The sequence below is a fragment of the Phoenix dactylifera genome, chromosome 5, assembly GCF_051530095.1.
Source record: "Phoenix dactylifera cultivar Ajwa chromosome 5, Ajwa_hap1_PhDact_Kaust_v1.1, whole genome shotgun sequence".
In the NCBI taxonomy this organism is placed as follows: Eukaryota; Viridiplantae; Streptophyta; class Magnoliopsida; order Arecales; family Arecaceae; genus Phoenix; species Phoenix dactylifera.
The window spans coordinates 28,466,271-28,494,129 of NC_143194.1; the positions used below are offsets into that span (position 1 = coordinate 28,466,271).

The window sequence follows — 27,859 nt, forward strand, 5'->3', positions numbered from 1 at the left end:
CTCTGGTGAGATCAAAGAGAGGATCGGAGGGCTCTAAATACGGTCGAGGAGTACTGGAATCCGGCCCTTGGTCGGATTCCTTCCGATGAGGTCGAAAGGAAAAAGCCTCCCATGTCGCACGTGCTGAACACATGCGGCCCCTTTTTTCCCGAGGGGGGGGATACTTCTAGGCCAGTCAGATGGACTTGACCCAATTCGGTTTCAGGCTTTAAAAAACTTGGATATTACACATAGGCATGGCATTATTGCTGTTTATTGTTAGAAAGACAATATTGCCAGAAACAAGCTTGATTGCTTTTCAAATATGGCATCCCATTTTTGGTAAATAACTATGGTTGAAACAAATTTGATTACCTTCACATCATGGCTATAATTATTTTCTTGGATTGTCATTATGTGATTCCATATTGTCATTATATGATTCCTATATATGGAAGGTAATCCCGGACATGATAGGTACGTAATTGAAGTTGTTTCAACCATAGAGATTTTCCAAGAATGGGATGCCACGATTGGAAAGTGATCAAGCTTGTTTCCCACTATATTGTCCATCTAAGAATAAATAGCAATAATGCTATGATTGCCTCCTATTACAGCTTGACAATTGCTGGGCATGTGTTGACCGCGCATTGATTACGAAAATATCACAACTAGATTAATAGATTAAATCAATATTTTATAATTTTTTATTATATTTTTATAATTATGATCTTACTTAAAAATGAAAGTACAACCACTAATAATTATTTAAATATCTTCTAAATATAATATTTTTTATTTCTTATTACATGTAAATTGAATCATGTTCTTATTATTTTATAATAATATATTTTTCTATATTAATATATATAAATAGATTAGTAATAGTTAATATGGTGACAGTATATCATAATATTAATATTAAAATTTTATTTTATTTTAAAATTAATTAGATTCTTATATCTATTGTATTATATTTTATTTTATCATCTATTTTTTTATATTTATTAGATTCTTATATCTATTGTATTGTATTATATTTTTTATTGCATTTTACGAACGGCTTGGAAAAATGAATGAGAACAGGCGCACCGCAAGCATCGCGTTTGTATACGCTAGTCAGAGTCCAACTTATGCGTTGAAGGAGCGCTGAGAAATAAATGCTGAGTTATATAAATAAACACAAAAACTAGAAAGAATATAGATATAAATGCGACAGCGGTGCAAACCAGAGGGGCAGAATTCTAATGAACTGGTCACCTGTCAAATACAAAATACCGAAGCAAAGACTATCACAAGAAGGAAATATGGATTTAATCAGATATTGCTTCTTTCTAACTGAAACGGCACAAAGAGCTCAGGAAGAATGCCGAGAAATTGTGAAGAATAGGCAACATGGATGTATAAGGCTCGGGTCATACATCTAATGAGTGCTGGGATTCGCATGAGGCCCATTTCTGGATCAGTCAGTGTATGTGTTGTATCAAAGAAAATCAAATTATATCCATACAAATTATATTCCTGGTCTTCCCCGACTACGCATAACCCATAGATTACTTCGCCAGTTAGCTTAATTCTGCCGGTAGGCGATGTAGTGCGCTAGATGGTGGAGCGGCGCCGCCCTCGCTCCGTCGAACCCCGACAGCTCCTCCTCGGCCTTTAACACCAGCGTCCGCGCGAGCTCCCGGGCCTTGTCGAGTCCCATGAGCTTAGGATACGTGGCCTTGTCGCTCGCCAGGTCCTTCCCCGCCGTCTTCCCGAGCTCGTCCGACGTCTTCGTCACGTCGAGTATATCGTCGACCACCTGGAACAGCAGCCCAACACATCTGGCATACCTCCTCACTCTCTCCACCTCGCCATCTTCTCCTCCCCCGACGATCGCTCCACACACCGCCGCCGCCTCCAGCAATCTTGCCGTCTTGTGTATGTGGATGTATTCCAGGTCGTTGAGGTCCACCGCCTGCCCCTCGCTGGCGATGTCGACGATCTGGCCGGCCACCAGCCCGTCCGACCCCACGGCCGAGCCGAGCTCGGCCAGCGCCCGGACCACCCGCTCGGCCGCCACGCCGGCGGTGCGGACCGCGACGTGCTCGAAGGCGAGGGAGAGGAGGGCGTCGCCGGCGAGGATGGCGGTGTCCTCCCCGAAGGCGCGGTGGTTGGTGGGCTGGCCGCGGCGGAGGTCGTCGTTGTCCATGCAGGGGAGGTCGTCGTGGATGAGGGACATGGTATGGATCATCTCGGTGGCGCAGGCGACGGGCATGGCGGCGGCCTCGTCGCCGCCCACGAGCTCGCAGGAGGCGAGGGCGAGGACGGGGCGGACGCGCTTGCCGCCGGCGAGGAGGGAGTAGCGCATGGACTCGTGGATCTTGACCGGGTGGCGGAGGGAGACGGCCTGGTCCAGGGCCTCGTTCACCCGCCGGGCCTTGGCGATCATGTACTCGTTCAAGTTGAACTCTACCAGTCCGAGTCCGGCGTTCTTGGACTCGAGATCTTTGAATCCGGCTGCCGCCTGGTTCATCGTGCACCTCAAGGAAGACCTGCGCGCCACCGGAATCCTTTTTCTGCCAAGTATGGGCCTTGGAAGTGGGCTTCCATGGAAGCTAACTGCAACGTAGGCCATGAGAGAGATCTAGAGAGGAGTTGGGGGAGGAGGGGGATCAGAGAACGGGTTTTGAGGGGGTTTTGAGTTTGCTGTTCTGGGCAATGGGGAGGGAGGTACGTGGACTTATAAAGAGTAACCTTTGGGGATTGGCGATAGGACAGCACATGGTAGGTCAAAGACTTAAAAAAAGGAGCAAGGTAAGATGCCGTTTCTAATGGAATTTCATGGGGCGTGTTTATTCCATTGAGGCGGCTTTTGGAGCCAAGTGGTTTGATTTCAGCGTCGCCCCATTTGGCTGGAATTTCCATTCCGTCATTAATTAGCATTACGTTGCTGTTCTGTGTCTATATCACGGTTCCTTGGCTACTTGAAATGACTACGGCAAAAAGATTTTTTTTTTTAACAAGGGACATCAGGTCAATGACACCTCCAATGGCTGTCCTGGTCATCGGCACAACAAGATTACTTAGACCAGACAAAAGATAAATAAATGTAATATGCTGGTTTCTTCAACAAAATAAGGTCATTTCTATCATAAATAAATAAATAAAAAGACGTGCTCGTGGACTAGTTGGAACACGGGGATCGGGGATACGGAGATATTTTAACAGCAAAAATATATATATATTGCACACGAGGACAATCAGGTGCACCTAAAATCTAAAATATATATATATATATATTTATAAAAAATGACTCTTACACGATACAGTAAGCCAAGTAAAAAAAATATAATAAAATGATAAAAAAAAAATCTCGGAGGCACTAGTTCAAAAAAATCAATCCTAGACTGCCCGTCACCTATGGCCCATCTGATCGTCGAGAGCACCCGCGGGGCTCTGGCATAAATCTTCCTCCATATCGGTGAATAGTGGCGCCGCGCCCTGGTGCTCTCCACCACCAAGATAGCCCCATACTTGGCTCTTACCAGTGAGGACAACATACTGTCAGACTCCAACAAAAATCTGACTGCATGTCTTGCACCAACGGCCTCCCGCAGAGCTACTAAAATCTATTTTTTTTTTAGTAAAATATTTTTTTAAAGAATAACAGACCTCTCTAGCATAAATATCAAGGAGAGGTGTTTTTATGTCCTGTTGATAAACTAATCATTCTTTTGAATCATTTTTGAAGTTGTATGATGAAATTCAAAGTGCCCCACCGAGGGAGCTCCACTTTTGGTGGCTTTAGTTCGCAGCCATAGCAGCATGCGGACGACGCCCGCGTGCAGCATGCGTAAGGCGCGCGCCATCCTTTTATGAAATCACGCATGGCCACAAGTCAAAAAGAAAGAGGTGGACATAAAGATCGGTTGGACTGAAATTGTGTCTCAAAGTATCACCCTGCTAGCCGATCTGTAGGTTGATCAGCTCCACCATATATGTGATGCTTTGAAGCAAGGAAGATGATATTTGAATTAATATGTGACTAAAAGCTAGGAACTGTATAGATTTAATGTTATATGTCATGTCTATATTGAATATGCATCAATTACTGAGATTTATCAAATATTTCTCAGATGCATGTTTAATGCTTGTATAAAGTATCATGTTTTCAAAATTAGAAAAATATTGGTTTCTCAAAAAAAACTCCAAATACTTTTCTAATATACTCAAAATACTTCCAATACTTCCAAAAAGCAAGGAACACGTTTTTTTTTAATATTAACATTTTAAAAATGAATGGTAAATTTTGTAGTTGGTAATACTATATAAAAAAAAGGGTCAGGATTTGAAGGATAACTAAATGATGAATTGGTAAAAGTTAACATTGTATTGTAAAGTACCGGCTACATTATTTTGAAAGCCCACTATACTTTGGAGATGCTTTTTTACATGTATATATACATTTGCATGAGTGCTTAATTAGAACCCTATCCTTCATGTATTCTACTTTAATCTCTTCTATATATATGAAGAAACCCTTGGAGTTGGCCACGCAGAGCCCAATGGCCCCAATTCCACGAGCGAAGTCTTCAGAAAACTAAATGACCATTATGAGGGAAGAAGAAGAAAAAAGGGGGAACAGGGGGGGGGGGGACAAAGTCTTACGAGCATACTGCCATATAGGAGTCTTGCAATAACTTTTTTTTTTTTCTTGTTACTTTTGCCCAGCTCGCCCCTACTGCACCTCGTTTTTACTATAAAAAGCACTTGAATTTTACCACTAGTAAGATGAAGTTAGGGCTTGTTCTTATGCTTTATAAAAGGTGTTTTAGTGTAAACAACTAGCATTTAACAAATGCAATGCATGTGAGAGATTTTTTGACTCAGGATATTATGGAATTTTTCATGAACAATATGCAAGAGATTAGAACACAATAACGCATAAAAATAATCTAGAAAAGATTCAGACGATATCTTTGAGAAATCAGTGATAATTGCTAGGTAGAATCCCTAGTGAAGAAGGAAACATAAGAACAGGTAGATCCTCCTCTCCTTCTCTTCATTGATGTTTGCCTCCTCAAGGGCAACCACAAATATAAAAGTAATTAATACTGGGTCTTCTGACAACTCACAATTCAACCTGTATCTTAGGAACTATCTTGGGGAATTGACGCCTAGGCATATTGCCCTATTGTTCCTGAGTACAGATGCTACCTTGGTTTGACTTTCAATGGTTGATGTGAGTTTAGCATTTTTCCCTAGACAACTTAGAAAGGATAAAAGTCTCCATAGTCTTGGTCTAACTCAGAGATCAAAAAACAAATGTATGGATATTAATTTTCTGCCTTGCGTGTAGGCTGGATGAAAAAGTTCAAACTTCAACAGCATGCTGCACTTTGACCAGGAAGAAATTTTAGCATGAAAGGCACTAAATATAATTGGTATTATGGTATAAATTAATGGCCACGTGAAGCCGCTAACTTTGAAATATCAACAGAAAGCAGGTCTGCGTTCCGTAGTATACTGGTCTGAGTCGGGACTTGCGAGCGAAGACCTGTTCATCCACCATGAATTGGGGAAGGAGCCCCGTAGGCAAGGTCAGATTTTCAAATTTTGGCAAGCATGTGGAAACTAGGAATGCTCATTTTGTCTACTTACTTGTCGTGTCTAGTCAAATCAGATCCTTATTTAACGTGAGTAGGCCTGGATTAGGCAGGTTAGGGTGAAGCGAGCGAAGCTGGAACAAAAGATTTTGTTTAGTGAAGTTGCGCTCAATCCCTGTCCGAGTGTCGGATCAAATCTATAGGTGATCCATTGGTCTTAGTTGAAGCTGGATCAATCTGACACCCTTGGCGAGGAGGCAACAAACGAACGAACAAACAAATTTTAAGGGCTGATCCCTATTAAAGAGATAGCCCCGTGGTAAGCAAGTTTATTGAATATTACTTCCATGCGAATTTGGTCAAGACGTGAAACGTGGGATTGACAAGGGTGCCGCCGGAATAATATTCTTGCCGATCGGTGAGGACATCAGCAGCAGCGGGCGGGTTACATAGGCTGTGGTAAAGGAAGGATGAGGGTTCCACCGGCCAGTAGAGAACTCACCATTCTCGCCCCTGGCCATCGGAACCACCGGAGAGGAGGCGGAAGATGGAGAGAAGGTAACGGTGTGGTGGGAGGGGCAGCCCGCGGAGAGCACATTCAGGACCGGTGCAGTCTAACCACAGCCCTAAGTTACTCAACATAATGGCTGCAATGTTTATGAAAGCAGTACTACCTCATTTGGTCTCAAGGTAACATGAATAGATTCTACTGAAAATAAATAATAATATTTATTTATTTATTTATTTATTTTTTATTATATCAAGACTTCAAGGTCAAACTCGAGTAAACTAGCAAATACTTCGACTTAACTTCGTAAAGTGGCTGTTGTATCCGGCTCCTCTCGGTCCAGTCCAGTCTAATAGATATAGGTTTTATCATCCAGATTTTTTCTCACCTCAGGATATCAGCGTCCCGAAAAGAATTAAGTCAAGCTGGTAGGTTTGCAGATTGGAATCCCTATCAAGGAGTCACAGTATCATTTAAGCAAAATTGGCTCTGGCCAGTAATAACTTGAACCTGTTGGATACTATACAATTTACATATATCATTTAAGCAATCTTTCCCCCAGAATATTTCTAGAGAAACAAAAAGGCAGAGGGAGAGAACAGCCAAGATACTAGTCGACAGGATACACAATTGATTTCAGAAAAATTGCTGGAGCCAAGGATAGCTGGCTGCATCTTTCTCCAGCTCAGACCTCAGTTTTTTAACTTGTTCCACGGCCTGTTCCAAGTCCATCTGGTCTAGCGGCAAAGCAGAAAACCCCTGCAAGAATTGATGAGCCCGAGCTGCACCTTTAGCAATGTCATCAGGACTACATGCTTGCTTGCGCTTGGATCCTACCTGTAAGGCAAGCCAGTAATAAAAATCAGTTTGAAGGTGACTCTTGGAAGATGTTTGGATTTGGATTCTTTTCTTAAAATAACTGAACAAAGGATTAGATGATCAATCCCGGTTATGCCATGTATTTCTGAAAAACTGCCTTTGTCAAGAACATGAATTTCAAAGCATATATGATAACACTGAATTAGAAACAAAAATATATAATTGATCTCTGGTGGCTCCAAGAAAAGCATTGCTTGGATACTGAAGAAAGGTGCTCCCATTTGGGTATGACAATTACATATTATGTACGTGCTTGTCCCAGGAGCATCAAAAGGCTGAAGCACTCGCACCTCGAGACAAAAGCAAGATCAGATTGCCAAGAAACAATCAATCTCCATGGACCTTCCCCCTACCATGGACAACAATATCTTCAACAATGCTCTCTACCACCATCCTAGTTGCAGCTGCCTTGGGAATGTCTTTCATTTTCCCTCCTTGATAAGCACTGAGTTTTGTGATTACAATAGGGATAGCGCTGGATAGGGAGAAAACAGGGAGATATGGAAGCATGTTGTAGGAGAGAAGAAAGAAATTGGACATTCTGTCAGCAGTAAACCTTTCCCTGGGAGAATCAAAAGGTCTGGTAGAATGGTGCAAGGTGGGGAACTCAAAATCCAGGAAGCAGGCCAAGGGTATTTCAGAAAACTTGGTCTGAAGCTAAGCTTGTTAGCTGTGACCAATAGGAACAATGGATAGTTAACTGATCCTTGGTCTCTTGCTCTTATCTCTTGTATCCTTGTGACTATTCATTTCCTTTGTGAATTTTGACCAGGCATTCCATGCCTCATCCTTCCCCGAAAAGAGAGAGAGAGAGAGAGAGAGAGAGAGAGAGAGAGAGAGAGAAGGAAAAGAAGAATACATTGGGGGAGAGTTTTCTTGATATATATATATATATATATACATATATATATATATATATATATATATATATATATATATATATACATATATATATATATACATATATATATATATATATATATACATATATACATATATACATATACATATACATATATACATATATACATATACATATATACATATACATATACATATATACATATATACATAGATACATATATACATACATATATACATATATACATACATATACATACATATACATATACATATATATACATATATATACATATACATATATATATACATATATCTATATATACATATATATATACATATATATATATATATATATGCATATATTACACTTTGTCCTTCACTACCAAATTGGGTCTTCTGACAAAAATGTTTTGAAGAGGAAGAGAGTGCCAATCCTCATCCCAGCTATCAAGGCAGCACGGTAATCATTCAACATTTGGTAGTGAAGGACAAAGTGTTATATATATATGCATATATAACGCTTTGTCCTTCACTACCAAATCGGGTCTTCTGACAAAACTGTTTTGAAGAGGAAGAGGGTGCCAATCCTCATATGTTTGACAAGATTATCAAGAGGGAAAGGCCCCAGCTATCAAGGCAGCATGGTAATCATTCAACATGGTTGCTACAAGAATGTAATCAATTTTTGAGGGCGGGACATAAAGTGGAGCCACTAGAGCAGTTTCTCCTAAGGATTTTGAGATGCAAAAAGGATTTTGAGATGCAAAATGTAAAGAAAAACACACTGAAAATTCACTATGAGCAACAATCATATAAATCACTACAACTTCATCATGTAGCAAATTAAAATCAAATATGCTGAAGTAAAGGTGAGTTTTTTTGTCATATACCTCTTCTTTCAGATCATTGTTAAAGCCAAATGTCTCAGAAAAATTTTCCAACTCCTCAGCTTTACTTCTAGCAAGAGTAACAACAGCTTCAGGAAAGTTTGCAAACTCTGCCACGTGAATACCAAAACTTTGATCACAGGCACCGGGTTCAACCTGGAAAATAAACAAATGTGATGAACAAAGGATAGAAAAAATGCATTATAGACAATGTGAAACTATTAATGCATGCAAAATAACAACCACAAGAAAGTGTAACTTGCTGACATGTCAAGACCATGATAAGCTAGTGATGCAACAGGAAAAAAAAAAAATTAACTACACCAACCATTTGAAAGTTATACAGAGTGCCACTAACACTAGTACTATGCTGATCTTTCTTTCTAATAAAATTACTGATTCTAAAAGAAAACAGTAGCAAATATGAAAAGCCAAGGTTCACAGACCTTAAATGAGAGTTTGTTCTATAGTCAATGCAATGACCACATCAGTAGTGTTCATAGTTACAACCATGCAATTCCAATATTATGTAATATGTTTGAATGGTTTTGGCATAGTTAGTGATGCGAAAGAAACAAAGGAATCCAAAAAATGGATAGACCAAGGCTGGAACCCTTATAAAAAAAAAAAAAACTTGGCCAAAATGAGCAGCAAAAGAACTTCTCTACGTTCATTTTCAATTTTCAATATATCTTGTATGTTGCTCCACAGTAACCTCCTTGTCATGGGTGGGTACAAAGTAAAGAAACAGCCTCTGCATATGGAGGTAAGGCAGTGTAAGGCAGTGTACATCTGACCCTTCCTAGATCCCCTAATGTCGGGAGCCTTGTGCATTGGGATACCCTTTTTAGTATACTTGCATGATATGAAATTGTATAGGATTCTGATATAAGACTTTTTTTGTAACTTCCAAATCCTTGAGATACATTCTATCAATGTGCAGTAAGCAATATAATTATAACTGGTGGGAACAGAGTGTTGACTAGTCCTAGTCTCTCCTTTAATGAACTTCCATAAATTTGATCATCCATGAGACCTTTATATATATGGCATCTTTAATTCTTTATTCAGAGTGGTAAAAAATCTGAACCTAGCTTTAGCATTCGGAAGGGCATCCGTTCAAGCAAGCTCGAGTAACTATTTTGAACAACAGAATTCCATACAAATTACATGATGTCCTAAACATTGTCTGATATTCAAAAACTCAAGCCTGCTCTCATGATTTTATAGCAACATGATCAGGTAAAGGTAGAAGTAAAAGATGTAGTTTACATAAAAAACTATTTTTCCTTTCTTTTGTTGAAGTATATGAACACTTTGATTTAAATGATGGTTTAATATCAAGATTCCAACACAGTAAAGCAAATACAAGGAATTATAGGATGCTGCTCAGCCATCTTATATTTAGAACAATATTTGGAGGTGCAATGCAGCGCTTTGATATTTAATAATATGAATTCTAAGGTTACCATCAACATTGGCACCAAAAAACAACATTCATGTGGAACATGTATTTAAAGACCTGTTTTAAAGAAGGATGACTGAGAAATATCCACAAAATGACATGTTGTCTATGTTAGTTTCTTTTTGAAGTACTAATCTGATTAAGTGAGCATAGGCATGATGGTCCTTGTCCACTGAATAACATCTTATTATCTTTTCATGTCCATGCGTGCCAAAGTGCTGGCACAGCAGAAAACAAGCACTATATGACCTATTGATGTGATACATCATTCATGATACTTCCAAAAATGCTAGATGGTTATTACAGAAGGAAATTGTTCGCAATTGAGATATGAGATTAAAACTTGGATATCAGCCCATGTGACTGTTGAATCAAAGCTTAACATCCGCATTTTGTATTACTGATAAGAGTCTCCAGTGATATTCAACATTTATGAAAAACAGGAAATTAGATCATGAGAGTCTGAAATGTCATCTCGATGGAAGTTTTCAAAATATATCTGGCTAACATCCATTATTTTACTGCTAAGGGAGCATAATTTCCAAAATCTCGGAAAAAAACATTGTAAATCATATGAATTCACACCGGTATAACTTTTCTTGTTTCATGGTTTTTCTTGTAAATTATAAGGTGTTTGAAAATGTCTGACATTAAATAATTTGAAGGAAAAAGGCTATGAAAATAAATATTGATATGCTCAATCTACCAAGTAAATCTAAGAAGATTCAACCCATCATTAGTTTCTCCAAATTGTTGAATGGCATGCAATATAAATCATGACCAAGGCAAACTCAAAGCACAGAACAGCTAATGAACACTGAACCAGATAGTTTACACACCCACCCACCCCCAAAATCCAGAAAGAAGATGGTCAAAATATACAAAAAGAACAGAACATTTATCAAAGGAAAACATGCATTGATTTATATCAAATTATTGCGAGCTATATGTTCACCTTATAAAGCATTGTTAATTTACGACTTGGTGGATCTATATGTGCTCCAACATGATAATTTGCCACTCCAAGATTGGGCGAACTATGGGGCTCATGACCATCAACATGAGCTAATGCAGTCAGCTCATGAAAGTGAGTTGCAAATAAAGTTGGTGCTCTGGTCACCTGCACAAGGTGCTCGCAAATAGCCCAAGCCAAACCTGGATAATGAATTGAACAAGATTAAAGCCAGAAAATAAATTCAATGGTCAAACATTTCAATTCGAGAAATTTGAGAATGGACATTTAAAGTATGAGTAAATCTTCAGTTAAAATACAAAAGACACAGCAAACATACCTAAGGGAGTACTTCCATGACAATCACAATTAATAATCAAGCCATAATAATCACAATCACCAAAAATGATGAAGATCTAAATGTGCATGGAGTGCAATAAGCAACATTTAACAAAACAACTGACCGCATCAATACACCTTTTTATTCAGCAAATATCACATATGCAAATCATACAATAATAGATGACCGATCTAAAATATGCTGACTTATATAGTGCATTAAAGTTGCACGTCCTAAAGCATCATTTTGGACACTAATTTTTCGTTGAAAGTTTTTACACACATACATTTACCATTTCGGAATATAAGTTAACGGTCATATGCATTACACATCAGGCCCTAGATATAACTTAAAACATCCATAGGTTGCACATTCATGGAAGAATCTAGCAGTTTGTGATTAGACAAATGCATATGTGAGGACCCGTGTGGATGTGTGTTTAGTCCCACATCAATTGTGAGATAGGGGCAACTAGGGTACTTAAATGGGATCACGGAACCTAAAAATACCTTCTGGTTAGTTTTTTTTTGAACGAGGTCCTGGGTCCTTACAAATGGTATGACCCATGGCTCATGTATAGACTAGAAGACATTGCAATATGGGCCCTTTTATGGCTAACCATGGGCTGGTCGTGGTATTTATGATTGGATTTGATATAATTGGATCTTTGTGATTGGACCCTAAGATTAACGAGGATGGCAGGCCTTAAAAGGAGGGAGTACATGAGGGCTAGGGAAGCCAAAAAGACCTTCAATGTAGTCTTTTTGGTAAGGTCGTGGGTCGTTATAACACGTGGAGGATTGGATTCTACTCACAATTGAGATCATGCTGACTAATTAATGGGTATGCTTGGGCATCGACTTTTCACAGCTCCAATAGTGGGAGATTTAGGCTCATTAGATGGAAATTTTTTCAGTCCATGAATGGCGGTAGCTTACCCTAACATGTGAATATGAGTTTCGGTTTGATTGGTTCAGAAACTGAGAGTTTAGACTACCTTCAAAATGGCTTGAGACACATGACTCAGCACTCCACATTTATTTGTGTATCCTTATCCTGATGGAACTAGTACTTCTGTTCCTGATATAGTCACTTTGGGCAAAAAAAAAAAAAAATGTAATGAGTGCTTATTATATGGAGCTTTCCAGGTGATTCTAAGTCATGAGTAAGAACTGGCCTTTCAACATGGAATCGTCAGCGCATGCATCCCCTATTAGGGAAAGTTATGATCAAAAAGAAAATCTCGGATATGTCTCATTGTTGTTGTCATGCTGAATGAGAAACTATCACATTTCTGTAAGTTACCTCTGCAAAATGGTTGTAAGTGATTTTATGTGTTTGATCATGTTTAGGATCAAAATGTTGCATCCGCAAACTAGCTATGGTTTGATGTTATAACATAGAACAGTCTACGGGCATAAGAGTCATGAACTGTAATTATTTTTATGCACACAACAGATATTCCCTTTGAGTCATCAAAATCCATGTAAAATCCACAAGAAAAAGGATAAGCAATGTTAAAAAGAGGGGGCACCCTGGAAATTATTTGCCAAGATTTAGGAGGGCAAGAATCAATTAGGCATGTTTATATTTAGCTGGGAAATTGAATCGAGATGTTGGTGGCTCTTAAAGAAGCGGAAAAGTCAAATTTAGAGAAAAAAAAAAAACTGAACTAAGCAAATGAAAGTTTGTTAGAGAAGAAGCTACAGTACTAACATTTTTTGTTATTCTTCACAAATGAAAGATGAATCAAAACATTTAAATTAGCCATCTTCTAATGACCCGGCATGTTTACAACGGTCAAATCCATATGAGCCAAAATGCTGCGAATATTTCTAGATTTCAACTCCTCCAGCAAATATTGTTGACCAATTCAAGTTTTGACACCAACTAAGCAAAAGTTTGCAATGATAAGAATGGTATTTAAATCTCAAAATTCAAAGATTTGATATTTAATTTTTTTCTTTAAAAAGAGACTACAAGGATATTGTCAATAGTATGTATCTTAAGAAGCATGTCTTGGAAAGCTGATACAATGCAATGAAGCCACACGAGGAAGAAGCGATATATAATAAAAGTACAATTGGATTCTGCATCTCCCGTACAAAACACGACCCTATGGTTTATTAAGAAATATTGTCGATCATATGTAATACATAACTCTAGCATTTATGGAAATATATTTTGTTGGAAGAAATGATGTTAATAATTTCTGTTCAGCTAATTCAAGTAACTAACTTCATGGGAATTCTTCAAACTCCAGTAGATGGGACTAAACTCTCATTCATCCGTTTAGTGCCAAGTTTATAGTGGTGATATCAATTCTACTAAGTTATTTAGTAATTCTTTTTGAGTATGAGAAATTTGTATGAATATATCCACAAATGTGAAGGAACAGAAAAAAAGGAAGAAAAAGAGCAAAAGGTAAAAATGACATAAATTATATTCCCTTACACGTGATAGAATGCATTTTCTCAGAGCTTTATGATATCAATAAACACTAGCTGATTTTAATTCCAAGTAATAAAAATGAAAAAAGATGATAAAACAGACCAAATCCATCATAAGTAGAAGTGCCACGGCCCAACTCATCAATAATTATCAGCGACTTCTCAGAGGCACCTTTCAAGATGGATGCAGTTTCAAGCATTTCCTGCATAAAGGTGGAAACTCCACGAAGCTGCAAAAACAGCACAGGTATATAAATTAAAACAAAGTGTAGAAAGTGATGTTTTTTTAATATTAAAAAAGAAAACACAGGTCATAAGTTCAAACATGAGATGAATACCTACAAATGCACTACCTAAAGCTAAAAGCCAGCTTCAAATCTCCGTCTGAGCTGATGGTGAATGGGAGAGTTAGGCGTGCTTTTATAACAAATACTATAGAAGGGTCTAAGAATTTTGAAGCTCGGAGGGGGCATGGAACTTTGCATGAGTGAATTTGAAGACAAAAGATGTTGAAAAAAAAAAAAAGAAAGACAAAGCTAAAATATCAGGTTACACTTAATAAGCAGGGACATGGAATAATATTTTCAGAACCTGTTCAGACTCAATCAAAGTCTTTTGGAAGTTTCCCGAAATTACCAAATTTTTAAGTTTCATATACAAAGACACCCCAAGCAATGATTTCTAGAGGCCTCTTGGCAATCAATTTCAACTAGCCTTACAAAAAGCACATATCTCTGCATACCCAAACACTGATATGCATGAGTTTTTTCTTCCAAACGATGGATGGACATGATTATTGCTAGCGAAACAACAAGAATACAGGCGACAAGCACAACCTAGCATCCTTTTTATCTAAAGGTTCGGAAATTCATTCTGGTTTTCATCTTGGATCAAATCAAATGAGTTATGATTTCAGCAGTTTCATTGAAAATTACTATAAAAAACAATAAAAAAAGACAAGGTCAATAAGAAAAACAAATTAGAAATCATTTATAAACATATTGCACTGTCAACAACTTTTAGATGTATGTTTTCAGTAGTTTCACATTGAACAATAAACAAGCTTTTTTTTTTTAAACAAAATGTTTAAAAAGTCATGTTTAGACAGCACCGTGTAATTCACAATGTAACTTATGATAACAAAAGTATTAAAAGAATTTGAGATCTTGGATTGACAAATCTGTTAAAAAACTTACTTTTCCTCCAAATCACTTTCGAATCTGACATCACAGTGCTTATGAATGCTTTCAACCCTTGCAAAATTCAAGTTTCATCTAGAGAAAACACCTTCCAGTACATTAAAAAAATGGAAGATATAAATGATTACAATAAAAAACTTATGTATACATTAAAGTTTGCCCTATGAATTAATTTCAGCAGAAACTCTGAAACAGACCCCAGTATTGGTCACGTTCTAGATGAAATTGAAAATTTCAGTTTTAATTTCAGAGTTTCAGATGAAAGTTCAAGCCAGTTTTATTATTTTTTAACATATATGATAATCTCGAAATTTAGAGGGGGGAAAGGTAAACCATATGGGTTGACCAAGGCTAGATGCAAGCTATCTCATGTCATAAAAGTATCGGCATAAATTACAGGGATTGATTAGGTCATGATGGTGATCACCCATTGGCACATGCATGGGGCTCCATACTGGCATGTATCAACTATAGATTATTTGGTCTATATTAGTGAATATAGTAACAAAGGCATTGTCCAAAAATCACCAATACTGCTCTAACAGTAGTTTTATTGGCAACTAAGGTTGCTTTGTTGCTTTAAAATGAAACTGATTGTGAAATCATCTGCTCTTTCACACAGTAAAATTTATGTTGACAATATTGTGCCGTAAATATGTTACCTCAAAGTTCTAAAACTGAAACCAAATCAATCAAATTTCTCATCAATCATCATAGAGGCTGATAGATGTCATGCTTATGAATGATTTACAAAAACATATCTATAGTTAATGTTATAAATATAAACATTTAACAAAATATGAAAGAAATAGAGAAAAATCACAAATTTTTAATTTTTATTTAATTTGGCTCAATTTATTGTACATGTCAGGCCTAACAGTTTCTTAGACAAAGTTGTCAAGGTTAAAAAGCTAGCTGTCAAAAAAAAAGTGTGAACTTGAGAAACTTGTAATATTTGTATACAAAAATTACTTACTAATGCATGGAAAATTGAATATAGCAGCAGTGATAAATATAATTCAAGTATCTATGATTAGGAAGAAGGAAAGAACCAATTAACCTATGTGAAAGACTTACTTGAAGTTAAATGTTTGAAGAACAAAACCTAAGAATTGGATTCTAAAGAAAATGTGAATCTGTTCCAAGGAGATATAGACTTTTTCTCATAAACACATTTACTGCAGAAGAAAAACGGAATATATAGATACTTCTTTCAGAAAGTGTCGCCATATGAAAGAGTCAAATTCATTAACTCTTCTACGATGGAAAAAGAATCAACGAAGAGGTGCATGTATGGTCAATAACAAAAGCAAGGTGCCCACTTGGGATACTAAATGCCTACAATATATACATCTGCTGTCATTGCATGGTTATTTATAATAGGTAAGAGGTAATAAAGCTGCTGATTTGTTAGCTAAAATTTTTCCACAATGAGATCGTTTATGGCACCTACTTATCTTCAAACTTGTGAAACAGTAGGATCTCCAAAATAGTTAATGGAGTCTACATGTTGCTAAAGAAGGGCAGTCCAATGCATGAGGCTCCCACCACTAAAGGATCTGGGAAGGGTCAAATGTACACAGCCTCACCCTCACATATGGAGAGGCTATTTCCTAAAAAAAGAAAAACAATAGTACAGTAGAGTGAATACTAACTTGGCAATCACCAGCCCCAACACGAGCAAAAATGCAATCGCGTACGCTAACACTTGCTCTATCGCATGGAACAAAGCAGCCAACTTGCGCCATTAATATGTTTACGCCAACCTGCCAACACTGATATGTAAGATAAAAAGGCATTTGATACAAATAAGGTATGTCCTGCAAAACAGTATGCAGCAATTTTGATGGAACCTTTATTTAACAGTTATGAAGGAGCATAAATATGTAAGACTGTCCCTCAACTTTTCAATTTCTGATATAGTAAAGAAATTGATGTTGGAAATTCGCAGATCTCCTCCACAACCCCCCCCCCCCCCCCTCCACTCCCACCAAAAAAAGGGGAAAACAACTTGTAAACAGATTTCCTTCTAATTAAAATTTTATACAATAACAGCTTCATCATCAATAGATTGGGGCATCATAAATAGTATAGGTTTGACCAAGATCTCAAACTAGCTGTGACTTTTTGTACAAATGACACAACAATATTGGAAAACTCAATTCATCAAGTTTTGATTTTCAAGACTAATTTTGTTAAACAGAAGGTGATAATGAACAAAAGAATACATATACTACCTTTAGACTAAATCTTGAAGCTAAAAAACTTTGCACTAATTTATCAAGCTTTATCACAATTTGTTTGCAATAAGGGCCTTAATGGTGGACTTTCTGCAATCAGACAGTCGATGTGTCTACTTGGCTTCACCTTAGCTGAATAAGCTACTATTCCCCAACTAGTGTTAAAAGAATGGTTCCACTAAGGTCTTCAAGTTAGTCTAGTGCATTGCTTCTTTTATCTGAATCATTGAATCTCTCAACCGATATTCCATTCCGTTCAATTAGCTGTTCGCTACAGAAATAGGCTCAAATAAATATTTTAATGCCAGACAAAAAAAAAAGTACTATTGATATAAAACAAGGACAAAATTCTGATGTCGGGTAATACCTAAATGCTTGCGCATCAAGTAGCCTGAATATCATAGACTGGTCTTTCTTACACACACAGCTTCCAAATGGCATATTAGTTGATGCAAATTAGTTAAGACAGATGTAGCCTCAAAAGAATTTGTTAAAACAGATGTAGCCTCAAAAGTAACTTATAATATATGGTTGCAATAATTATGAGATAATGCTTGTCTAGAAGCTCAACTAGTTTTATGTTCTAGGGTAAAATAAAAAACACAAAGATGCTCCACCTTGTTTATGGTATGAATGAGAAAAATTAATAGTATCACCAAGAGAAATCAGACCTGTCGTATAAATGTGGATTTACCACCCATGTTAGGTCCGGTAATGATCTGGAACCAACTCTTTCCACGTTCCTGTTTCGTAACATAAACCAAAGGAAACAAACCTTAGAACTATTGTCCTGGAGTTCACAGAAAAGATACTCTGCCCATATACTTACAAGAGTACAATCATTAGGTATAAAATTCACACCATCCTGAGCCTCCACACATGGATGCCGACTCCCTTCTAGTACAATATCTCCTTTATCCTATAAAAATAAATTAGAATTAGCAAAACCATCTCTTAATTAAGGAAAGCAATTCAACAAATTAATAAAAGATTTATCTTACCGAGGGTGTAAGGTCTGGTCTTACGTATGGAATTGGACAACTGGTTGCCAAGTCAGCAAAACTTAGTAAAACATCAAGCTCAGAAAGAATCACGGAAAGTGTTTCAAATACCTGGAGATCAGGTTTTAAAAAACTTAAGACTGATACTTGTTACAAAAAAATGGAAAGAGCCTTTATCATTTTGATTTTGTATACCTCAGAAAATGAAGCTGTAGCATCAACTACTTGAGCAACAATCACTTTCTGACAACTTGTATATTCACTGAGTACCTTTTGGTATTGATCTCCTAACTTTTTAAGTTTGGAGTTTGTGAATTTTACTCCATCCTTCCGAGTTTCCAGAACAATATAATGGGTACTTAGCTTTTTCCTCACTTTTTGCTCCTCTTTCTTCGTGATCCTAAAAACATGTCCAAACTGTGTCCCTTTTTCCAACTTCAATGTCTTATCAAGAGAAAGATCAAGTTCATTTGCTGTTTGTTTGTGCAAACTGTGAATTTGCCGCTCTGCTGCATTTAGTTGTTCCTTCAGTGCAGCTAAGTTTGGATTATATTTCGGCGATATCATATACTCACCATTCTCAAGTTGATCAAGGTCAATAGCAACTTCAACTAGAGCGGTAAACTTATTTAGTCGATGCTCATCCATCCAATATTCTAATGGTTCCAGATATTTCTTTCTTATCAGTGGTGAAAATTTCCCTTCATAACGCTCAAGAACATCTTTGATGTGTGGAAGTCTAATGCTTGACTGCACAATAACATAAAATACAATATAAATAAACACATCGATTAACTAAAAACAGGAAACAGCCAATTATACAAATAAATATGAATACTTGAATGTACATCCATACAAAATATGAGTAAATGGTTCAGAGGGCCAGTACAATTTTCCCTGTTCAGGAACCTACAAGCTCTTGTAGAAGTTGCAATTGTACATTTAAGTTGTACAGGTTCACAGAATCAGATCTTAGAGAGCAAACTTCTGTGAAATTCTAGTCAAATCAAATAACAAACTTTAGAAGAATAAGAAGAAGAAGGCAAGATGGATGTCACCTGATAGAGTTTTATGACTGGCTGCAAGTTAGCTGTCTTCTTCTTCACATTATGTGTCAATCTCTCAATATCTGAAATTCTTTTTAAATGTAACCTCAGTCCTTGGCGAAGTTCTGCATCCTCCACAAATGCCTGAACCAGATCCAGTCTACAACTAATTTCACCCACATCTAAGAGAGGTTGTTTGAGCCACCTGTTTAGCAACCGTTTACCCATGCCGGCAGTGCAGGTTCTATTCATTAGACCAAACAAACTAAAATTTTTGTTTAAATCTGTTTTGTTCTCTAGAACATTCAATGCTCTCATGGCAGCAGAATCTAATCTCATGTAACTATCTAGATTGTACTTTTCAATGGTATAACGCCCATAATTGCCATCATCTGCAAGTAACTCGGCATATGATATTAAAGCCCCTAGAGCACACAAAGCAAATTCAAAGTCAGAAAGTAAATCCCGAACAGGTTCAATAGAACCTCTGATGATCCTACCAAGGTCCTGTACCAGATCTCTTGACTTGAACTCAGATTTCTTTCTCTCAGTTAAAAGGACATTACATTTAGTCAGTACACCATGAAGAGCTTTCAATTCCACTGATTTCCCACATTCCATGGGTAGAAGACACTCCTTGCAACCAAGAGCGACCATAACTGCTTCAACATTTGTGAACTGGCTATCATCAAGGAACTCTGCCAAACCAAGTTTTTGCTTGGTTATATCGACAAAACTTAGTCCCACAGTGTACTGGTTTTCGCGGAAGATAGGAAACAATGAAATGGTAACTGGAGTATCCTGCATGTCATTGTTGGCAAACAAAACATCTTCAAAACTACCAATGTTACCAGGTGTTCCAGTTTTTGTCAGCCTCCAGTTTGATCCACTTCCCTCATAAAGCTCCAGGGTATGATCTGTTCTCTCCAGTAAAAGGTCACGAGCAATAGTTTCAAACATGGTTTTACTTACACTAACACTGGAAATACCATCAGGACCACTACCCAGTTGTCTCAAAGCAGTAGTAGTGTGGTAATATGTCCTTGCAATGAAAGCAGCATTATCACCATGAACAGTATAATAATCCTGGTTAAACAGAACAGCAGAAATTAATAGATAGACATAAGATAATTTTAAAAGTTCCGTAATGCAAGTTCCAGAAAAAGCTATGTAATTTGAAAAAGTACTCTAGAAAATTATTGAACCAACTATCAAAAGGTAATGGCCAATGCAGTAAAATGGAAAGAGCACCTACCTTGAGTACTGTATAGTACAATAAAGAACAAGGATTTAAGTACCGGTGCATACAAGTCATGCCAGTCATGCCTAATTGTACCTAGAACGTACGAATACTGGTACATCTCCCAAAATAGTATGAGGCCAAAACATGATTTTTCACCTCTATTCTACTGTTCCAGCATCAAGAGGCACACCATGTGTAGATACAATACCGTACTAGTAAGAAGGCATTGATATGGGTACCAATACTCGGTACTTTAATCCTCAGCGTAGAATGCCACACCATTAAAAACGTGATAATGAACGAAATTAACCAAATTACACCACCAACAACCACCACCACCCAACTCCGAAGGAAAAAGAAGAAGAAGAAGAGGAAGACAAGAAACAGGATAGATACATTAAGGTAACAATAAAACAGCATTCAGGACAAATTCTAAAGAATAAAATACAAAAATACAGCAAGTACAAGAACAAAAATTCTCTTACACACTAGCTATCCACTACTTGCACAACAACCCCTTGCATTAATCATCCCGCGCCTCTTAGCTCTGACCTTTCGTTATCTTTCCATGAGTTCCTTCATGAAAATACTCATTTTATGCTTAATATGTATTATGCATTTCATAAGACTCAAGGTTGAGGCAGTAGCCATACTGCGACCAATCAAATAATGCAACCACTCTATCTTCAATCCTTTTCAAGCATTCCTCTTTGCACTGACACCATACAGGTTATTGATGAAGGTGAGGTGCACAAAATCAGATTTCAGAACAAGTGACATCTATTAGTAACATTTTCACGTCAAAATAATAAATAACTAAAAATAATCACCTCTCTAGCCAAAACTACATATATGAGCATTTTCAGCCAGAAGAAATCAATTATGTAGTTAAAAAAAAGGGTGTGGATGAACTAGTACTCGATATAATTATGATGTATCCATTTAATAATTCACACATTTCCGGTAAATTTATCCAACAACAACTGTTAATTTGAGACACATGCATATCATTTTCTGCATTCCCACTTCTTTTTTCTCCTAATATGTGAGAAACAAAATGATAATTTGCTTGGAAAGACATGCTGTGAAGCATCAGGATATTGGGGGGAATCATTAACATTTTTTTAACTTTTTATTAACAAGTTCATAATAACGAAAAACAACATCCATTATCAATGGTTTGGACTTCAGAAAGAATACTATCGGCTAAAGATCCGGGATTTGAAACCACCGGCCTCCAAATGTACAACCATCTATGGGTAACAAATGAAAAACAAAGAAGATCAACTTACTCGGCGATCGAAGAAGCGCACAGCCCGCGGATCCTACAAAAACAAATTCAAATATTTCTTGTTCAATTTTCTTGTTAGGGTTTAAGAAATTAGATAGAGATGGAGGGCAGGAGGCTTACACGGGGGAGGGTTTTGAAGAAGGAAATAAACCCCTGGGCTTGGCGGGCATCTGAGGAAGACGAGTTGCCACAAACTAATTAATAAATAAACAAATAAAACCAACAAATGGTACAAGAAAACCCAGTAGAGGGAGTTTAATAGATTTTAGAATACCTAATTTGAGCTCGGGAAGCTTGTTGGGTTCCGGTGAATAATCTTCTCCCATTTTTGTTTTCCCCTTTTTCTCTTTTCTTCTCCCGCAAGGAGAGAGCAAGGGAGTCGGTTTGGGGGAGGAAGAGGGGTTTGAGGTTTATGGGGGTATTAGCGATAAATAATAGAATAGACGATGATGGATGGGATGTACCGGGTGGCGGGAAAGCACAGCGACGGAAAGGGGTGCGCGCGCCGACGTGCGCGGCGCGGGCGTTGGGATTCGTGACCCTGGCACTCCATCGAGCGCTCGGATTGGTATCAAACCTGCGGGCCCCAGCGGGAGACGGACCAGGATATAAACATGACCACAGTTATGGTAGGTCCACATAAACCTGAAATCTTTTCCGTAACCGATAATAATCGATTTGGTTTCCATTTCGGTTTCGGTTCCGGTTCCAGTTACAGAACAGCCGATTTCGATTCTACTTATAGACGATCCTGATTTCGATTTCGATTCTAAATGATTCCGATTTTGATTTTTCAATATAAATTATAAAATTTTAAAAAAAAATAAATTATATAATTAATTTTAAAAAAATTATAAATATAAATTGATTGTATAATTAATACAAAATGATAATTTGTACCTCATTTTATTATTTACTATCAAAATAAATTTTAATAATACAACTAGATAACATTATAAAAAAATAATAAGTTACATTAAATAAATTTAGAACTAATTTATTTTATTATTAAAAAAAAGAAAAAATTAGGCTCCAGTTCCGGTTCAGTTCCATCAAATCTGAAATCTTAAAAGAACCGTATTCCTCAAGATTCCGGTTCGGTTAAAAACTGTGACACACGGTTCCAGTTCCGGTCTAATTCTTCCCGATGCAGTTCCAGTCCGATTTCCTGGTTATAATCGGATCGTGGTCAGGTCTACCAGGATGGTCGGTCGATCCCAGTACTCCACTGAGAATCACAGTAGGAAAAAGAAAAAAAAAATGTAATTAGATCATTAGCTATAATTATGTGGAATTTGTATGAAATTTATTTAGTTATTAATCTCTGAAGAAATTTTTTTCCTAATTTTGCCCGTCTGTGGAAGCACAAGGTGGGCAGAGATCTATACAAAGGTATATTAGACGTGCAAGGTTGCAGAAATTTCAAGGTATGCTATTATGATCACATTTTTAGGATCATTGAGATAATAGTAAGATAAGCACCAAATATGTGAGTGGCAACTTGGTGTGGTTGAGTTTTCGGATACGTTGTGTTCACGCTCGCCTTTCATTAAAACGTTCTCAAATATAAAAATACCAACTCTCCATGATCTGTGTTTACAGTCTATGAATGTATAAAAATGGCCCAAGCATAACCATGGTTTCGCATGATATGGCAGTAACATCTAGTACTGAAAGTCTGGAGAATGTTTTCTTTCAGTGCTTGCCTCGGCCTTTTTAGCATGGGAAACCCACTCTTTTATATATATATATATATATATAATACACGAATAGATTACACAACTCTAATATAGATATATCCACAAGAGTAAAAAATATGTGAGGATTGTCTTGTATTTGTCCTATAAATAATCTTCAAAGTACTGGGCCACATAAAAAGCGTCCCAATCAGCTTCCTATTCACATTTTGGTACATATGGTTGATCCCGAAGGCAACACAACCCATCATCTGCTTGCAGATATCCTAATTTGTTATAAATCGTATAAGAGCAGATTTAGTCCATAATTTATGTGGACTACATGTTATCTTAGAATAGATTTTTGGGCTTGTTATTTTCTTGTGGGGCTGGATTCTGCTTCCTAGTGTGGACCCGTGGCTTTGTCGATGTCATGGGAGAGTTGTTACCCAAGGTGGCTCCAGTGTATGTGGGCTTCAGGGAGAAGGGCCTCATTTGCTCAGTTACCTACTGTGGTCGTTGTTTTAATAGCCCACAAAATTAAAAAAAAAAACAGATGACCGGATTAAAATAATTCGTCAAATTAAGCAGGACGTTCTCGGAGAGAGAGAGATATAAACCAAGCGAACATTCGTTTGCAGTAGTTTTCTCTTCTTAGTTCTATGATATGAAGATTTTTGTTGTATTAAAGAAAATGAACAATCTTTATTTGCAGGGTCAAGTCATCTACAATTTTTTAAATAATATACAACAAGCATCCAAGAATGTATTATTGATTGTTACACCATCAAAGTGGATGTTAAGTTATTTCATTATGTCATTTTATTTGCTTATGTGATTGTTCATAGGATTGGCACAAAGAATTGAAATTAAATATTATAACTTATTTTAATCACATGATGACAAATTTTGTAGAAAAATATTATTAGATTCAACATTTGCAACTTTGATAACTTTTTTGCGGTTATGAATAGGGCATTTTTTTACTATTAAATGAAAATGCCCTTGGCCCTATCGCTCTAGCTTACCCATCCATGCTTCAACCCCAAAATCTGAAAATTATATATGAGATGCATTTATGTTACATGACTATTTTGGTAAAACTATATAGTAATATTTGTTTTTCTACTTTTTTTTTTGGACATCATGGGGTCAATTTTTGCAAATTGGTACAATTCTTCAGAATAATATGATCTTCGTAATAAAACTATGTTACATCATATGCTAGCATAATAGAAGACAAGGGCTTTCCCGTATAACTGAGAAAAATACATGTTCAATGATGGAAAAAAAATACTAAAGATTAGCGCTCCATTCCCTATCATTGATGTGGTAGTCAGCAAGCAATGATGTGGTACTCCATGAGTGGCCCAATCTCAAATGAACTTATCAATCTCTCATGTATCACACTTATTCCAAATTGACACAGAGGATGGACCAAAACAAAAAATTGAAACATACATTTTTTTTCTCTTTTGCAAAAATAGTTTACTTATATTTGTTCAAAAAAGATACTAAACTTATATTCATACTCAAAGTTTGAGGAGTAGTAAATCATAACCATACATTTAGGTACCATGAAAATCTTCTCCAGTGCATTTTGTCATAAAGCAAAGTTGGCAGACTCATCAAATTTACATGAGCTTGTAAGCAAGAGAGTTTTCAAACATATGTTTTTTTTTTGTACATTATAATTAGCATTTCAGATCGAATTTAAGCTTTTTATTTTTGAACCACCGACCTTTGATGATGCAATGGGTGTAAATTCGTCCCTTTATCCTGTGTATTCTATATTCACCAACTCTGTGTTTTGCATTGGGAATTTTTGCAACCTGTTAGATAGAAAGCTTGATTTCCCTTAACAAAGGAAGAAGAAGAGTAGCCACCAAAGTGGTAGCCTAGTGGTACTGGGCAGCAATTCTAACCATAAGATTCCAAGTTCGAATCGCTGCGGCGACGATTAAATTGTGGACCGAAGCTCATTACTTTGGCCGCTGCTTGGACTTGTGGTATAGGACCGCTCTTGAACCGCTAGTAGCCGGGATGGTACCGGATGTGACGTACTCATACGTGGGACTCGAGCCAGAGCTCAGAGGAGTAGCTGAGCCGGGCCTATGGGTGGGGAGGGTATGAGTAAAACCGGTCGGGGTGCCCAACACACGGCCATTTCTGCCTGCATCGAACATTCTCCTGGCCCAGTGAGGGTTGCTACGCGTGGGTGAGCTTGTCCTTTCCTCCCCCCTACCCCTTTTTTTCAGCACAAAAAAAAAAAGAAAAAAAAAAAAGGAAGAAGAAGAGTAGACTAAACTTGATAGTTACCTTGATATATATATATATATATATATATATATATATATATATACATATATATATATATATATATACATATATATATATATATACATATATGTATATATGTATGTAGAAATTGTGAATTGGCGGTACTGAATTTTCATAAAATTTTCAACTCAATCCTACAAGATATCCAAACAAGCTCTAAACATAGTCGTTCCAATCCTGCTCACAGCACCAGAGCATGGTAATTAGTGGGTTGGCAGATGAGACTCGCTTGGAACCCACGTGTAACACTGTAACCCCCATGGCTGCCATAGAAGATTTGTTTTGTGAGCAGGGAAATGAATGGTGTTGGCAGGCAGCGCTGTACCAAAAAATCTGCTGATTCCTAAACTACAAGGAATAATTCCGTGATATTTGAGTTTGGCAGGGTGCTGTTTGTAATATGTTCATGTTGAATGAACTAATCTCGTGCAGTTTCTAGTTCAGATTTGTGATCACTTATAACGATAGCAGATATTTTTGTAATATATAAACTGTGAAAGTTGTAATTTGTAATAATAACCATACCATCTCCGAACACGGCCTGCCCTGTCGAGACTTGTTCAAGCCCTGCCGCAAGGAATTATTACATTCAGTCCCTGCAAAGTGGCACGATCACTTTCTAAACCCGATCAAATAATTGGTAGACTCCATCCGTTGGGTCCAGATCCTCTCTTTTTTTCTTTTTTTTCTTTTTTTTTTTTTTTTTTTTTTTTTTTGCTTAGAAAAAAAAGGAGGTAGGGGGGAGGGGACAAGCCCACCCCGCGTAGCAACCCCAACCGGGCCCCGCCCCCGCCAGGACTATGTTCGATTCGGGCAGAATGGCCGTTTGGTATAGGCCCAGCTCACCAGACCCCAGCCATATATTACTCATACCCTCCCCACCCGTGACCCCGGCTCGGTTACCCCTCTGGGCTCCGGCTCGGGAACCACGTGTGAGTACGTCACACCTGGCACCACCAAGGCTACCAGCCGACCAGTAGCACTTCTAGACCCCGTGTCCAGGCTAGGGGCATCCGGTCCCCACATTTAATTGACGCCCGCGCGTTTCGAACCTGGAACCACTTGGTTAGAAGCCGAGCTCCGTTCCAACTGAGCTACCGCCTTGGCGGCCCAGATCCTCTTTTGCCAATTTCCTGAAAAAATTATACCGTACACCATGTCCACCACATCAAGCAGTGCACCAGACCAATCCCATTTCGACATGTCGCGCCTTAATGCCACCTCAGCATAAATGAGAAAAAGGGACGTCGGTACCAGCCGCAACAGCATGCACGAGGCCACTCCCTCCCTCTCCAACCTCGTACACACCTTCCTCCTCCAGAGCACAGCCAACCCCACCTCTACCGCCGCTCCCAATAGCTACGCCTCCGATAAAGGTGACACTTCCGACGACGATGACACCAGCAATCGCATGGCAGTTGCCGTGGAGACTACGGGATTTACTCGACTCGCCGGTGGAGAGGGACCCATTCCGAGTTTGGCTGGTTTCCGATGTTCTTGCAGTGGTGCAGGCTTTCATCGAGGCAAGAAAAAATGGATCGGCATTCCTACGGGCGGTGATGGCATCGCTGAGAGTGGCGGGATACAATGCCGGCCGGGATCTGCAAGGTGAGGTGGGATACCTCCGGGATGGTCATCACTAGAACCTACGAGTACGTCGATGTGGTGGTGGCGATGGCGAGGGCGGAGGAGGGCAGGTGGTGGAAGACACTACCCGATGATCCCTTCGAAGCCAGGGGCTCTACTTGCTCAAAGAGGGCGAAGCTAGTGAACAAGATAAAGGAGCAGAGGGGCCCAGAACCAAAATCAGGTCCATTCGCTCGGAGGAGAGGGGTGGCAAGTAGGGGTGGCAATCGGATCGGGTCAGGCATAAACAGGTCGGGTCAAATACAGGTCGGGTCAGAAAAC

At 38.0% G+C, this 27,859-nt stretch overlaps 2 protein-coding genes across 2 annotated transcripts; both read right to left on the reverse strand.

The window, feature by feature from the left end:
- Positions 1–1,356: 1,356 nt before the first annotated feature.
- On the reverse strand, positions 1,357–2,695 carry LOC103704346 (geranylgeranyl pyrophosphate synthase 7, chloroplastic-like). The gene has a single exon (XM_008787596.6). It carries the CDS (start codon positions 2,597–2,599, stop codon positions 1,550–1,552), a length of 1,050 nt encoding a protein of 349 aa, XP_008785818.4. The 5' UTR covers positions 2,600–2,695; the 3' UTR covers positions 1,357–1,549.
- Positions 2,696–6,550: 3,855 nt separating this feature from the next.
- MSH2 (MUTS homolog 2) lies at positions 6,551–22,514 on the reverse strand. The gene is made up of 13 exons (XM_008787595.6): positions 22,210–22,514; positions 22,056–22,105; positions 21,937–21,969; positions 19,414–20,487; positions 18,551–19,105; positions 18,356–18,466; positions 18,184–18,273; positions 18,026–18,097; positions 16,770–16,880; positions 14,019–14,145; positions 11,129–11,328; positions 8,712–8,864; positions 6,551–6,915 (listed from the first exon to the last, which is right to left on the reverse strand). Exons 1-13 carry the CDS (start codon positions 22,259–22,261, stop codon positions 6,715–6,717), a joined length of 2,829 nt encoding a protein of 942 aa, XP_008785817.3. The 5' UTR covers positions 22,262–22,514; the 3' UTR covers positions 6,551–6,714.
- Positions 22,515–27,859: the final 5,345 nt, after the last annotated feature.

Excerpts from the sequence above, each read along its gene's own strand:
- MSH2 (XM_008787595.6), bottom strand. The coding sequence starts at position 22,261 with ATGGGAGAAGATTATTCACCGGAACCCAACAAGCTTCCCGAGCTCAAA. Across the intron at positions 18,274-18,355 it reads GACCAGACCTTACACCCTCG|GATAAAGGAGATATTGTACT; the intron begins GTAAGATAAATC and ends TTATTTTTATAG. Across the intron at positions 11,329-14,018 it reads TTCTACTTATGATGGATTTG|GTTTGGCTTGGGCTATTTGC; the intron begins GTCTGTTTTATC and ends TTCATTATCCAG.
- LOC103704346 (XM_008787596.6), bottom strand. The coding sequence starts at position 2,599 with ATGGCCTACGTTGCAGTTAGCTTCCATGGAAGCCCACTTCCAAGGCCC.